The 15,382-nt window shown below is 34.5% G+C and overlaps 1 protein-coding gene across 1 annotated transcript; it reads left to right on the top strand.

Annotated features, from left to right (window-relative positions):
• Positions 1-2,578: 2,578 nt before the first annotated feature.
• LOC137648076 (uncharacterized) lies at positions 2,579-4,210 on the top strand. Its single transcript, XM_068381013.1, has one exon. It carries the CDS (start codon positions 2,579-2,581, stop codon positions 4,208-4,210), a length of 1,632 nt encoding a protein of 543 aa, XP_068237114.1.
• The last annotated feature ends 11,172 nt before the right edge of the window (positions 4,211-15,382 follow it).

The following is a 15,382-nucleotide window of genomic DNA, read 5'->3' as shown; positions in this document are numbered from 1 at the left end:
TGAGGAAGAAAATTTTCTAAAATCATTTTTTATTACCAATGGGTTCCCTCTGAACCTCTATTATAATCAAGTCAAGAAGTTTTTAGATAAAGTTTACAGTCAAAATTTAACAATTCAAACAGTCAGTAAGAAAAAGTTATATGTCTCCTTTCCGTACTATGGTTATGTTTCGGAGAGACTAAGAACAGAGGTTATGAGTGTTGTGGGGAAATGTTATCCCCACATAGATTTAAAATTAATTTTTACTAACAAGTTCTCAGTTGGCTCACTGTTTAAATATAAGGAGAGTCTACCTACTCCCTTGTGTTCCGGTGTCATATACACTTTTCAATGTGCACTCTGTAATGAGTGCTACACTGGAAGCACGTCTAGACAGCTTCAGTGTAGGATTTCGGAGCACATGGGGAGATCGGTAAGAACCAAAATACCGTTAAGTAAAAAACCAATTTCCGCTATTTATGACCATGCATTTAAATCTGGTCATGCCATTTCTATTGAAAATTTCAAAATTACGGACAGACATAGTAACGTTAGCCAGCTGAGAATCTTGGAGTCTTTATATATTTTTAAGACAAAACCCAGCTTGAATGAGGGCTTACCTGTTCAGTTACCGGTGACCCATTGATCCGTGTGGTCTGTGGGTTGCTGGTCTGGATGGGTGGTCATCATCTCCTGCGGGTGACTAGGTATATTAGTTATTAAGTCTTTTATATAGTTGTGTGTAATAAGTTTTTTTAAGGTTTTATGTTCCTTGATTGGTTGATTTTAGAACTAGTTGATTAATTCATGAAAGTGTATCTTCCTAACTATGTACTTAGGATGATTTTATTAATTTTATTAATTTTACATATGATAATTGCAGATAGGCTGAAGATGACATAAGTTATGTCGAAAGCTCCCGAATAAAGATGATGATAGCAGCATTGACTATTTTATTCCTACTTAAATTGCGATTCCCAAGAGGAACCCATCTATCAACTATATATATATATATATATATGTATATATACATATATATGTATATATATGTGCATATATGAATACTATATATACACATATATATATATATATATATATATATATATATATATATATATATATATATATATATATATATATATATATATATATATATGAAATCTTTTTTACAATTACACGTGTTTTTCATATTCAAATAAGCCATATATTTTCGATACATTAATGTCTGGATTCTCTTAACGACCTCGGGACCAGAGCCCCAGGCGAAATCACACAAAGATAACAGCTTCTGACTGGCCGGGAGTCGAACCCTGGTCCAGGAAACTTGTAATAACATTGACATACCACTTGGCCACGAAGAGATATCGTCGTGGTCAAGTGGTATGTTAATGTTAATACAAGTTTCCTGGACCAGGGTTCGACTCCCGGCCAGTCAGAAGCTGTAGTCTTTGTGTGATTTCGCCTGGGGCTCTGATCCGGAGGTCGTTAAGAGAATCCAGACATTAATATATTGAAAGCATATGGCTTAATTGAATATGAAAAACACGTCTAATTGTGCAAATTTTATCATACACACACACACACACACACATATATATATATATATATATATATATATATATATATATATATATATATATATATATATATATATATATATATATATATATATATATATATATATATATATATATATCATTATAATTTTATAATGATAACTATTGGTGTTGGCTATGTTGGTTAATATAGTCTGTGCATAATAAAATTCATTTGTTTGCACATGCGCGTTAGAGACTACTGGTGAAGGTTTCCAGGACGGTGGCTCTTTGGACATAGTGGTTGAGGTTTGTGGTGGTGATGGTCACGTGATCAGTTGCTCCTGATATGAGGTGGGTATTACTTGGTTTAGTGGTTAGTGTAACCTAACATGTACGATTATTTATATTGTTGATGAATACTTTTCAGTACGATTGTACTCATTGTCAAAGTGATTACGAGGTATCAAATTATGCATAAACTGTGGGATTTTAACTGGTGTTCAAAAAAGTTGTCTTGTTACTAAGATTCGCAGCAGGCGGCGTGTTGGTATAACTCGGTAATTGGTGTTATGCTGTTTAAACGATGTACTGTCATATTTTACTATTTGTGTGTTGGGACTGTGCTATATCATATTATGAATTGGTTATTGTGTGTGTGTAGTATTTCAAGTTTTGTAAATGTTTGCAGTTAAATAAAAGGACGGAAGCACCGTTCGAGAAGTTAATTGGTTGGGTTTAATGAATTCCCAGGCCGCCGATGTCGTAAATGATGTAAGTGCTAAATTGTATTAAATCGCTTATGATGCTAAGTGTATTTTTATATTTATATTTAAATAACGGAATTGAATTTATTGCTAGCTGCTAATATTTGAACAAATTTTGTTATCACTGGACATGTATAAGATTTTAAATGATTCTGTATAAATGGTGGAATTTTGGGATTGATCATTGATGTATTGGCTGAAACAAGTTTTTGTATTTTAGGTTGAATCCTGTTCTAATAAAAGACTTGATGCAACTACGTGTTTGGTGACCTGGCGAAACAATTCAACATCAGCGATATGGACCAACTGAAGGTGGATCGAGGGGTGGCCAAGGGTCTGTTCACCCGGAAAGTCAACGTAACGAAGGAGCGGTTGGCAAGAGACGACCCACCTGCAGTGTTGAAAAGTTTGCTTGCAGAAGTGGAAACTGCTTTCAGTGACCTTGAGGTAAGATATGATGCCTATTATTGCAAATTACTGAGTGCTAAATCAGAAATGGCCGAATTAAAGGAAGCAGAGATATATATTCCAGAGTGCGAAAGAACTAAATCTGAACTGGTGTCCTTGATCATTAAAAGATGTGGCGATAGTGAAAGTAAGATGGAAACTCTTATCAAAGTGAAACGTCTCGACCCACCTGAATTTTCTGGTGATATGAGAAATTATGGTACTTTTAAGAGGGATTATATGAGGTTGATTGTCCCTTTTTATGGGCAAGATGCCTTTGCTGTAAAAAAATGTTTGAGTGGAGAAGCGCTGACTTGTGTGGAAGGAGTAGAAGATGAATTTGAAGAGATGTTCCGACGCCTTGACGATAAGTATGGTAATCCTTGTAAGCTAACGGAGGCTATTGTGAGTGAATTGAAAAGCCTTAAGCCTCTGCACCACGGAGATTCGAAGAGGTTAGTTTACATGATAAAGGTGGTTGAACGTGCTTGGTTGGATATGAGAAAAATAGGTCTAGAATCTGAGATGAAAACTACCTCTATTGCAACGTTGGTGGAGCGTCTTCTTCCTCCCACTTTAAAACGCAATTGGGTAATAAAGTTGCAAAAGGTAGGAAACACTAAAGATCTTTTTGAAAATTTACTTCAGTTTTTGTTACAAGAAAGGAGAGTGTGTGAGTATCTTGAAAGTGATTTGCGGTGCTCGACTTCATCAAAAGTAGTAACAAATAGTGCTTCTTGTGACAATACAAGTGAAAATGTGAAAGATGACCTGGATGAAATTAAATTAATTCAAGGTCTACATAGTGCAATGATATCAGAGTGTTTAACTACAGTATCAAGGTTAGCAGCCCAAATGTCAAATAGTCCTGATGTCAAGTGTCCTCCTAAATGGTGTTGGTATCATGGTGTAGACGGTCATTCCATTTATGATTGCTATGCCTTCAAAAGTTTGAGCAATTATGATAAGTTTGCTCAACTCAAGAGAAACAATGCATGTTATAAGTGTGTTAACTTGGGCCATTTTTCTAAGTTTTGCAATGTGTCTGGTGTCAGTTCTTGTGATATAATGGTGAATGGGAAAAAGTGTGGTAGGGAACATCACAAAATGTTACACTCTCTTCTATATAAACCTAATACTTTCACTGATGTAACTTGCAATTTGGTGTCTAAAGATGGTCATTTATTAATGGTGAGTGACTTAAGGTATCACCAAAATGATATTAATGTGCTATGGGATAGTGGTAGCAATGTGTCGCTAATCACTCGTCAAAAGGCCCAAGAATTAGGACTTAATGGAAGAGATGTGCAAATAACCATAACCAAAGTGGGAAATAAAACTGAGACAGTATCCTCTAAAGAGTATACAGTTCCTGTGGTGGACATCTATGGAGTGAAATGGGAAATTATTGCCTGTGGTATAGATGAAATAACTACTCCTGTTGAGAAAGTTGATATGAATGTCATTAGTTGTTTGTTCTAAAGTTTAAACGGTCTTCACATTTCAAGACCCTTTGGAGTAATACATTTATTAATAGGCATTGATTACTGTATCCTTATGCCTCAAGTTATTGAAACGAATGGTAACCTTCAACTCATGTTAAACCAATTTGGCTATGTTGTTAGAGGATTTCACCCACAATTAACTTCCCGCTGTTATCAATCCAATGTCAGTGTAAGAATCAATCACATAGATATTACAGACGTCAATGAGATTACTTCAGTTCCCAGGAAAACCATTAAAGACGTGTTGGATAATTACTTAAGTATTGAGAGCCTGGATACTTCTTGTTACCCCAAGTGTTCTGGTTGTAAATGCGGTAATTGTACCCCTGGTCAGAGTAATTGTACCCTTAAAGAAGAAAGAGAATTGGCTCAAATATCACATGGTTTATCATTTAATTCAGATAAGAATAGATGGAGTGTCGCTTACCCCTGGGTAAGAAATCCTAATCTTTTACCTAATAATGTGTCCCTTGCAACAGCTAGGCTAATAGCCACGGAAAAAAGGTTGACCAAGTTAGGACTAGGTTATTGTACGTCCTATCAGAATCAAATTCATGATATGATTTCACGGGGGGTAGCCAGGAAGCTATCCGAAGATGAGATATATAGTTATAAGGGACCTATAGTCTACATACCCCATACTGAAGTTCTAAAGCCTGACTCTAGCTCAACTCCCCTTCGGATAGTGTTTAATTCTTCTGCTGGGTATATGAATTTTTCTCTAAATGAAATGTGGGCGAAGGATCCTGACATACTAAACTCACTTTTGGGTGTTTTACTTAGGTTCCGAGAAAATGAAGTAGCGTTTGTGTGTGATTTAGCCAAAATGTATAACACTATCTCTCTGTCCTTATTTGACCAGCACTGTCATAGGTTTCTTTGGTATGATTTCAAGGTTGATGTTAAGCCAGATCATTATATGTTGACTTGTGTCCCATTTGGGGACAAACCCAGTGGAACTATTGCTATGCTTGCTTTGAAATTAACGGCAGAGATGAGTAAGGATGAATACCCTATAGCTACGCAGATCATTGTGAATAATAGCTATGTTGATGACATATTGGGAAGCTGTGACAGCATAGAGATTGCAAACGAACTGTTGAAACAAATTGAAAGAATTATAGGTCGTGGAGGTTTTAAAATTAAGCATTGGATTTTATCTGGCAATGCAAATCATGAGAATCCCAATGTTAAAGTGACTAAAAGGGAAAAGGAAAAGGTTTTAGGAATTGTGTGGGATCCTCATAGAGACCGGTTAGTATATGAAGTTAAAATAAATTTTTTCTCCAAAGCATAGGAAAATTCATACTGAACCTAATTTGGCGCCAGATGATCTCATGGCTAATGTACCACAGTATTTAACTAGAAGAATGTTGTTAAGTCAAATCGCATCTCAGTATGATCCTTTGGGGCTAGTTTGTCCGGTAACTTTAAGAGCTAAATTGATGATGAGACAACTAATTTCCAGGACAGAGGTGATTAAAGGAAAAGTTAGCCATTGTGATTGGGATAGTGCAGTGTCGACAGATAATAGGAATGAGTGGTTAAGTCATTTCCAGATGTTGTTTGAGCTTCAGTCTCTCAGCTTCCCTAGGTGTGTCAAAGTAGAAGGTACCATCGGTAAACCAATGCTGGTGGTCTTCTCTGATGGGTCTAGTTCTGCATATGGAGCATGTGCTTATGTGCGATGGGAATTGTCTGATGGAGTATTCTGTTCCAGGTTATTAATGGCAAAATCTAGGCTTGCACCACTCAAACAGTTATCCATTCCCCGGATTGAACTATGTGGGGCCTTAGTGGCAGCTAGAATGAGAGAAATTCAATCCAGACTTGGTAAAGATTGGGAGTCCAGATATCGCAGACTTGGCCCTAGTGTAAATAAGGATGGTTTAATTGTGGTAGGCCAACGCATTCCTTGGTGGTTAAAGAACAATTATGATCAGGATGGGTTTGTATTACTCTCTCCTGATCATGAATTTGTCAAATTATATGTAAAACCATGCATCGTCAATTTCATTCCGGAGTGGAAAACACCCTTGCGAAAATTCAATCTAAGTTTTGGGTACCAAGAGTTCGGAACATGATCAAGTCCGTAAAATTTAAATGCATAACCTGTAGGAAGTTGACAAAGGAAATAGTAGGGCAAGTCATGAGACAATTACCTCTAGAGCGTCTAAAACCCTCTCCACCGTTTGCTTATACTGCTCTTGATTTATATGGACCTTTCTTTATCAGGGATACGGTTAAGGGTAGAACTAAAGGTAAAGCCTATGGGGTAATCTTTAATTGTTTATCGACCCGTGCAGTTCATTTAGTTCTAATTGAGGGTTATAGTGCAAAAGATTTCCTTGATGGGCTCCGTAGATTTGTATCACTCCGAGGATGTCCTAAAGAAATATATTCTGATAGGGCTACCCAATTAACTGCTGCTGAGAAGGAACAAAGGAATGCAACAGAGATTTTTAAAATAACGTGGATCTTCAATGCTTCTGCTGATGCACCTTGGCAAAATGGAGTCAGTGAGAGTCTTATAAAATCTGTCAAAAGGAGTTTGACCATAGCTATTGGTGATAAGATTTTAACTTTCAGTAAATTACAAACCACCCTTTATGAAATTGCAAATTTACTAAATGAAAGACCCATTGGTATGAAACCTAGCTGCGATCCCGAACTAGGAAGGTATCTTTGCCCAAATGATCTTTTGCGTGGGTGTACACAAAATGCAGTCCTGAAAGGAGAATTTGAACGCTTCCCTAGTCATGAATCAAGATTGAAATTTCATGAAGGCATAACAGATACTTTTTGGAGAAAATGGATGCGTGACTTTTTCCCCACTATGCTGATACGTCAAAAATGGCATGAAGAAGAGCGTAACTTGCAAGTAAGGGATCTTGTATTGTTTCAGGTTAGTAATGTGGTGCGGGGTAATTGGTAGTTAGCTTAAGTCTTCCTGGCAGATAAGGGTAAAGATAAGAAAGTTAGAAATGTCACACTGAGGTACAAACCAACAAAGTCTGGTATTACATACAAGGGAGAAAGGGATGTAATTGTGAAACGATCTGCTCATAGAATTGTAGTAATTTTGCCCATCGAGGAACGTCTCGATCTACCATAGTTTAAAATGAGTATTTATTTGTGTGGTTATTTAAATAAAAAGAATTAGACTTGCCTTGACAGTCATATGATGGTAAGAGATTTAGTTTTGTTGGTGGTGGAGTGTATCATTATAATTTTATAATGATAACTATTGGTGTTGGCTATGTTGGTTAATATAGTCTGTGCATAATAAAATTCATTTGTTTGCACATGCGCGTTAGAGACTACTGGTGAAGGTTTCCAGGACGGTGGCTCTTTGGACATAGTGGTTGAGGTTTGTGGTGGTGATGGTCACGTGATCAGTTGCTCCTGATATGAGGTGGGTATTACTTGGTTTAGTGGTTAGTGTAACCTAACATGTACGATTATTTATATTGTTGATGAATACTTTTCAGTACGATTGTACTCATTGTCAAAGTGATTACGAGGTATCAAATTATGCATAAACTGTGGGATTTTAACTGGTGTTCAAAAAAGTTGTCTTGTTACTAAGATTCGCAGCAGGCGGCGTGTTGGTATAACTCGGTAATTGGTGTTATGCTGTTTAAACGATGTACTGTCATATTTTACTATTTGTGTGTTGGGACTGTGCTATATCATATTATGAATTGGTTATTGTGTGTGTGTAGTATTTCAAGTTTTGTAAATGTTTGCAGTTAAATAAAAGGACGGAAGCACCGTTCGAGAAGTTAATTGGTTGGGTTTAATGAATTCCCAGGCTGCCGATGTCGTAAATGATGTAAGTGCTAAATTGTATTAATTCGCTTATGATGCTAAGAGTATATTTATATTTATATTTAAATAACGGAATTGAATTTATTGCTAACTGCTAATATTTGAACAAATTTTGTTATCACTGGACATGTATAAGATTTTAAATGATTCTGTATAAATGGTGGAATTTTGGGATTGATCATTTATGTATTGGCTGAAACAAGTTTTTGTATTTTAGGTTGAATCCTGTTCTAATAAAAAACTTGATGCAACAACGTGTTTGGTGACCTGGCGAAACAATATATATATATATATATATATATATATATATATATATATATATATATATATATATATATATATATATATATATATATATATATATATATATATATATATATGTGTGTGTGTGTGTGTGTGTGTGTGTGTGTCATCGTTGCGTACTGTATCATTAAACCCAAAACATCCGCCCAAAAGGCGAAGACACAATTATCGGACAAAATGAAGCAATAGGGAAAAAGCGAAATGGTGAAGTGTGGTGAGGGAGCCGCTGTCAGCTTGTCGTGCGGGAGTCGTATTTTTGTGGAAGAGCGTCATGAAATTACGACCAAAATGATATATTACGACCCCACGTGTGTCGACTGTTACGGCCAAAAGTTGTGTTGTTAATGGATTTCAAGGGTTTCTCTTGGAAGGCGTTTTTCTTGTTTTTGATCGGTATTATTCCTTACGGGGTAAGTGATATTCTATTTGTGATGGTTTCTATAGGATTGTTTCCTTTCGTGCAACTTTTCCTTTTCGGTTAGGGAGATGTATTCTCTATATTTTCAGTAGCCTTACTAAAACCCGTTTCTTCTTTTCCATTTAAACAAAAAAGAAAAATTATAAAACTATACTAGAGCTAGCTGTCGTCAGGTAAATATCTGGACATCATGTACGACGGAAACATAGCAAGTGATATGCTTTGTTACTAACTTAACCTAAGTATACAATAAAAATCAGTAATTTCCTCACAGACCAACATGGCTACGTTAAAAAACTTGGTAATGTCTAAACAGTAGGATACTCTCATACTGACTGAAAATTTTGGTTGCAAATAACTTTTGGTTTTTATCCTTTATTACGTGATCTTTTTTTAAAATCTAAGTTTATTTAAATATCTTTTCAACTCCATCCCTCTGCCATTGTAAATTATCGCATTCAAACATGACTAAAATAATATATCTATTTATCTTTGCTATAAATGATCTTTAGTACATTCAAACAATTTCAATTTTAGCTCAACCATATCTTACAATACAAACATTTTATCGCATATACAGACCAGCTGTAAACCTCAATTTCATACCGTTCCCAATATCTTATTATCAAAGATTTACAGGTAATCACAGAGGGCAGTAGGCGCCTACACGAATATAAAATGAAATTAAAACTTTAGATATTGATAAATGACATTCCTTCGCGGAATGCTGTGATTTACTTCTCTCAACGCCAACTCATTCAGCTATTCCAAGACTCGAATTTTGACAAAGAAATTTCGCACGATGCAATAAAAAAAAATTCCCAAAGAAAAACCTACGGTCATGCAAAACATATATCAATTAACATACTATTTTTCTCAAAAAAGATTTAATTTTATGAAAAAATATACCTTTGTAAATCCGAAGATTTCAGCCTTGTTGTGATGAGTTTGTCTTTTCTTCATTACCTTTTCGCTATGAAATCATTTTAGTAGAATCATCCAGACAGAAAAAAATCGCCATGAGTCCCAGGAAAGAATCTCGGAGTCTTATTATGGCTTTTTCAGTTTAATTCGAAAGATTTACGATGGTATGGAACTTAACAGCTTGGCAGCGGTAAATTCTCAAGATTATCATTTTCATTTCATATATAAAACTTGATTTATGCGTCCGAATACTCTTGATATCCTTTCCAGGAGGTGAGTGAAAGAGACTTGATAAATCCCGTAAGAAGCATAGAAACTCAGTAACTTATTTGTAGCTTTGAAATTTCATGCCTTGGATAGCAAAAGTTAGTTCTGTACTTATAAGATTTCCCCGTAAGTTTGTTCTGAAGAGCATTAGCTATTTAGAAGATCGATAAGTAGGCAATTGTGAGAACATTCTGGGTTTACATTTTCATGTAAATAGCCCAGCAAATTTTACATACCAATGCAAAAGATATAATATATCATCTTACAAATGGGATTAATGAGTTTTGTGCCACTTCAAAAGGAAGTGTATTTATTCTATTTATGATTGTTTATGAATACTTCGTCATAATTTGGTACTTTATAGTTCTTTTTTTTTTTTTTTTTTTGTTTTTTTTTTGTTTTTTGTTATGAATACACTCCATTTCTTTGATGAGATGGTTCCTTGATGAATTGAGCCAAAGGATTATGACATGAACGTGTTTTCAAGGCCTCAATGGCACAGAAACAACAAAGGTCCTCTCTGATCGGATACGGATATCCCTCTATAAATAGTAACAGAAAATAGTAATACTTTACTTGCTCTTCACCATTTGCATCACATTAAAAAAGGGAATGACACTGACAGCTGCTCAAAGATGAAAATAATAAAAAGCTCTATCTTAATAGGATTTAAGAAAATCACACACACACACAAAAAAAAAAGAAAAAAAAAACTTCTTAAGACAATTGCAGGCGAACTCCACATTCCTAAAATGTATTTCAGTGTTATAAATGCCAGGAATTTGGTCATACTGCCGATAGTTGTAGCAAGACTCAGGTATTTGTCAATTGTAGCCAGGAACACAGAACCACGGATTGTAGTGTAAATATGTTAAAGTGTCATAACTTCTCAATGAGGAGTTATAATGATACGAATCATAAGACATATGATGAAAACTGTAAAGTATGCAAGGAGGAGCTCATCAGGATAGAAAATAGAACCGATCATGGACTCTAGCCGATTGATTAAGTGTGGTCGGATATATATTCAATTGGTGGGGAATAAAACCATAAAGATTAGAAATCTTATTAATGAAATGGAATTAGATTTATGCTAATTAACTGAAACTTGGTTGCAGGGAAATATTAGTGATAACTCAAAGATTCAGGAGATGACGCCGTGTACTCACGATTTCTACCACGTACCAAGAAAGGATAAAACTGGAGGAGGAGTGGGTGTCTTCGTGTCGAAAACCTTCTCTAGGGTTTCCATCATAAATGAAATAGTATTTGAAACGTTTGGATATATCTATTTAAAACTGACAAGAAACAGTAAGGTATTGAATATAATATCTTTGTATAGACCACCAGGGAGTAATATGAGAAAATTCATTGAATTTAGTATTCTTGTGGGTGTGGTGGTCGATATTAAAAATACATTAATTGGTGGAGACTTTAATTGTTGGGTAGATGATAAAAATGATAAGGCAAAAGAGCTCAAGGAAGTATTTGACATGTTTAATTTAATAAACAGTGTTTTGGTATCAACGTCAGCAGGTGGTCATACACTCGACTTGGTCATATGTGGGAAAGATTCTGACCTAATAAGAAACCGTGAAATGGAACCAGACTTTGAGATCTCAAAAACACATAAACTCATCACTTTTGATGTTAATATAAAGTGCATCAGAGTATTGAAGAAATGGATCACATATAGGGAACGGGAAAATTTCGATGCTGAAAATTTTATTGAAGCTAGTGTAGCGCAAATGTCTTATGAGAACATACAATGTGAACATATGATAGATAGAGAATGTGTTGGGTGTTATACCAAGAAATATAATGACAATTTTAGAAAAATGTATGATACCAAGTGAGCTATAAAGAGCAAACAAATAGTTGTACACGAAAATGTTAGATGGTGTAATAGTGAGCTATTAAAGGCAAAAAGGCATAAACGTAAGATAGAAGGTAGATGGAAAAGAGCCAAGTCCTCATAAGCCAGAAATCTATATAAGGCCAGAAATGACTATAACACCCTGTCAAAAAAAAAAAAAAAAAAAAAAAAAAAATTCTACAACGGCGAAAGTAAAAAAACTAATAACATGAGGAAGTTTCACATAAACCTAGATGATTTGATGGTATTAAAGGAAAAATATGTCTTGCCTGAAAATGTCCGTGCAGAGAAATTTGCTATATTCATCAATGAAAAAATTAATAATATTTACAGAGGTTTCCCCAAATATCAGATAGAAGGACAGTCAGTTATGCCAGTGAAGGAAGGTAAAAAGTTAATAAAATTTAAGGAAATGAATATGTGTGAATTGTTAAAAGTTATGAGAGAGATGAAGAATACATTTTGTGGAAACGACCCTTTCCCAAATAGTTTAATAAGTGAAGCTCCAAACAAGCAAGTTGTATATAATATTTACCTAAATATAATTAACCTAAGTATATTACAATCCAGTTTTATTCGCTGTGAAAAAACTGCGTTGATCAAACCAATATACAAAGGAAAGGGTGATGTAAACGAACTAAATTCATATAGGCCCATTTCAAATTTATCCTACATGTCGAAGCTTATTGAAAAAATCATAAGTGAGCAATTATGGGCGCACTTTGATGAGTTAAAGATATTCCCGGAAAATCAATCGGCCTACAGAGCTAATAACTCTAGAGAAACTACCTTATGCTCAATAATGAATGATATGATAGGTCTTCTTGATGGGGAAAATTGTGGAATTTTGATTATGTTAGATCTTAGTGCTGCTTTCGATACTGTTATGCACGAGTACTTACTTGACGACTTAAAGTTCATTGGAGTGACTGAGAAAGCACTGGAATTTTTGCGAAGCTACTTAACGAACAGGAAGACTATTGTAGAAGTTTCTAGACACCGATCTAGTGAGAGAATTCTTATGAAAGGTGTACCACAGGGTAGTGTTCTGGGCCCTATCTTGTTCAACATATATACTATCGAGCTATCACATATCTTGAAAAAACAAAAAGTGGGCTTTAAACTATATGCAGATGATAGTTTTACCTTTCAATTTCAACAACACAAGATACAAAGAAGAAAATTGATGAGATAATGACTGAAATAAAAACATGGATGCAGAGGAAAATGCTTAAATTAAATGATGATAAAACAGAATGTATGTTTTTGGCACAAAGGTGGCTTTGAAGAATTACCAGTTATTTTAAAGTATAAAAAATGGTCACGCTGATGTTAGGATTGTGTGTGTTGTGAAAAATTTGGGTGTACTGATAGATTGTAATTTGTCAATGAGGAATCAAATAGTGAAGACAGTGAAAGTGTGTAACTATCACCTGAGAAAGATAATATTTATTAGAAAATATTTAACAGAGGGCAGTACAAAAATTTTAGTGATGAGTCACGTAATATCAAGGCTTGATTATTGCAATTCTCTGTACTATAAATTGTCCAATACACTACTAAGAAAGCTTCAATATGTGCAAAACCGGGCGGCTAGACTGATAAAAGGCATTAAATTTCGGGAGAGAATAACTCCTGCACTGATCGATCTACATTGGTTACCTATTAAGGCTAGAATTGAATTTAAGATTTGTTTGTTGACTCACAAAGCAATTACAAGTGATAAGCCTAAATATCTCCGTGATTGCTTGGTCCCCTACCCTCAAGCTACTAGCGCTGCTGTAAGAGTTAGACATACTGATGACCCATACAGACTATTTGAAATTAGTGTGAGTCATGCAATAGGAGGAAGAAATTTTTATTATGCTGCACAGAGACTCTTCAACGACCTTCCACTTGATGTCAAGAATAGCAAAAATGTGGCAGCTTTCAAGAAGAGCCTGAAGACTTATCTCTTTGGAAAGTGTTATAATAGTGATCTGAAAACTATTAAGCCTGAATACAAATGCTAGCGAATAACTTAAAAGATACAGAGCAAAACATAAACTGGAAAGAAATTATTTTCACACATCAAGGCCCGCCTGAACAGACTTTTAGCGTCTGATGGAGAGCGAAAAATAAACCCCTAAAAGTAAAAGTAAAAGTAGGTGTGTAGCTGAATGTTTCAAACGTTTTAATGTCAAGGAGAAATTTAATTTTAAACAATCTGAATATTTGTAAGCTTGGTAAAGTTTACTGACTATCCTTAACAATCTTATGAATGTCTATTCAGTTATGATTATCCTTTCATATATATTATTAACAAGTGGAAGACCATCGGCTGCTGACTATTTTCTATATTTTTTTTTATCTATAAAATCTCAGCTATATAGATGTGCCTCGGGTGAAGGAGACCATTCAGATCCGAGGTACAAAGCATGGGGGAAAAGGCGATCAGGCAATTTAACTATGAATTCAATGGCAAATAGGATGGACACAGATGGAAGAAAGGAAGCAGTAACGGAGGGACTGTTTATCTTACCTAAAAGATTATGAAAAAAAAAAAAAATATTTTCAATACGATCACGTTGCAAGGAGCGCAAAATCAATAAAAAAGAAAAACTTGATGCAGTTATGTATGTAAATATAATAGATTCTAAAAATCTTTTCATATTACTTTTCTTAATTATCAATCTAAAATTATATTTCAACACTTCTAAAGGTCAGTAATACGTAACATGTGTGAATTACAGCCTCATAGATTTCAGTAACATTAAAACCCCTAGGCAGTAATGTATTATAATTAAGCTAGGCTCATATCCGCGCTGAGCCGAAAAGGAAATATAGGGGAAATTATCTTAAACTGTTCTTAGAAGACTCAAGAAATTATAAGAAGCGATAATTGCCTCATGTGACTTAAGTCTAGTCTATTGGATCTCACTTCCGAATTTCGAATTGAAATAGAATTAATGGAAGCTGACCTATGATATAACAATAAGTTTAATTTTCTGGTAAGGCGAACTTTATTGATTGCTGTACGTAATTAGCCAGTTACATAGGTTTTATTATTATTATTATCATTATTATTATTATTATTATTATTATTATTATTATTATTATTATTATTATTATTACTATTATTATTATTATAAGTTTATCGTTTTTATTTCAATATTATTTCATGATATTTATAAAAAGTTTACGATAACATAAATGGAAAAAGTAGCAAAAGTCAGATTATGAATATATGTACATTATGTTACTTTCCTACAAATCAACAGTAATACGTCGCATCAGTAACATAAGGTATTTACTTTTGAAAAATCCAAATGAATGATTGATTGGAAATTATCTGGCATCATAGCATTAGTGGTCATTGATGCAGATTGGAGTATGGTTAATAACGAATCAGTATCTTGAGATAAAAAAAAAAGAAGATATAAATAAAGTATCAATAAAACAATAAAAATTTCTTATATCTTTAAGAATAGTATAAGAGGACCAGCTTCCAGTATGAACTTGAAAATGCCACTGGCATCATACACTTTGTG

The sequence above is a fragment of the Palaemon carinicauda genome, chromosome 10 (genome assembly GCF_036898095.1).
Source record: "Palaemon carinicauda isolate YSFRI2023 chromosome 10, ASM3689809v2, whole genome shotgun sequence".
Classification (NCBI taxonomy): Eukaryota; Metazoa; Arthropoda; class Malacostraca; order Decapoda; family Palaemonidae; genus Palaemon; species Palaemon carinicauda.
This window is presented reverse-complemented; position numbering and strand designations above follow the sequence as displayed.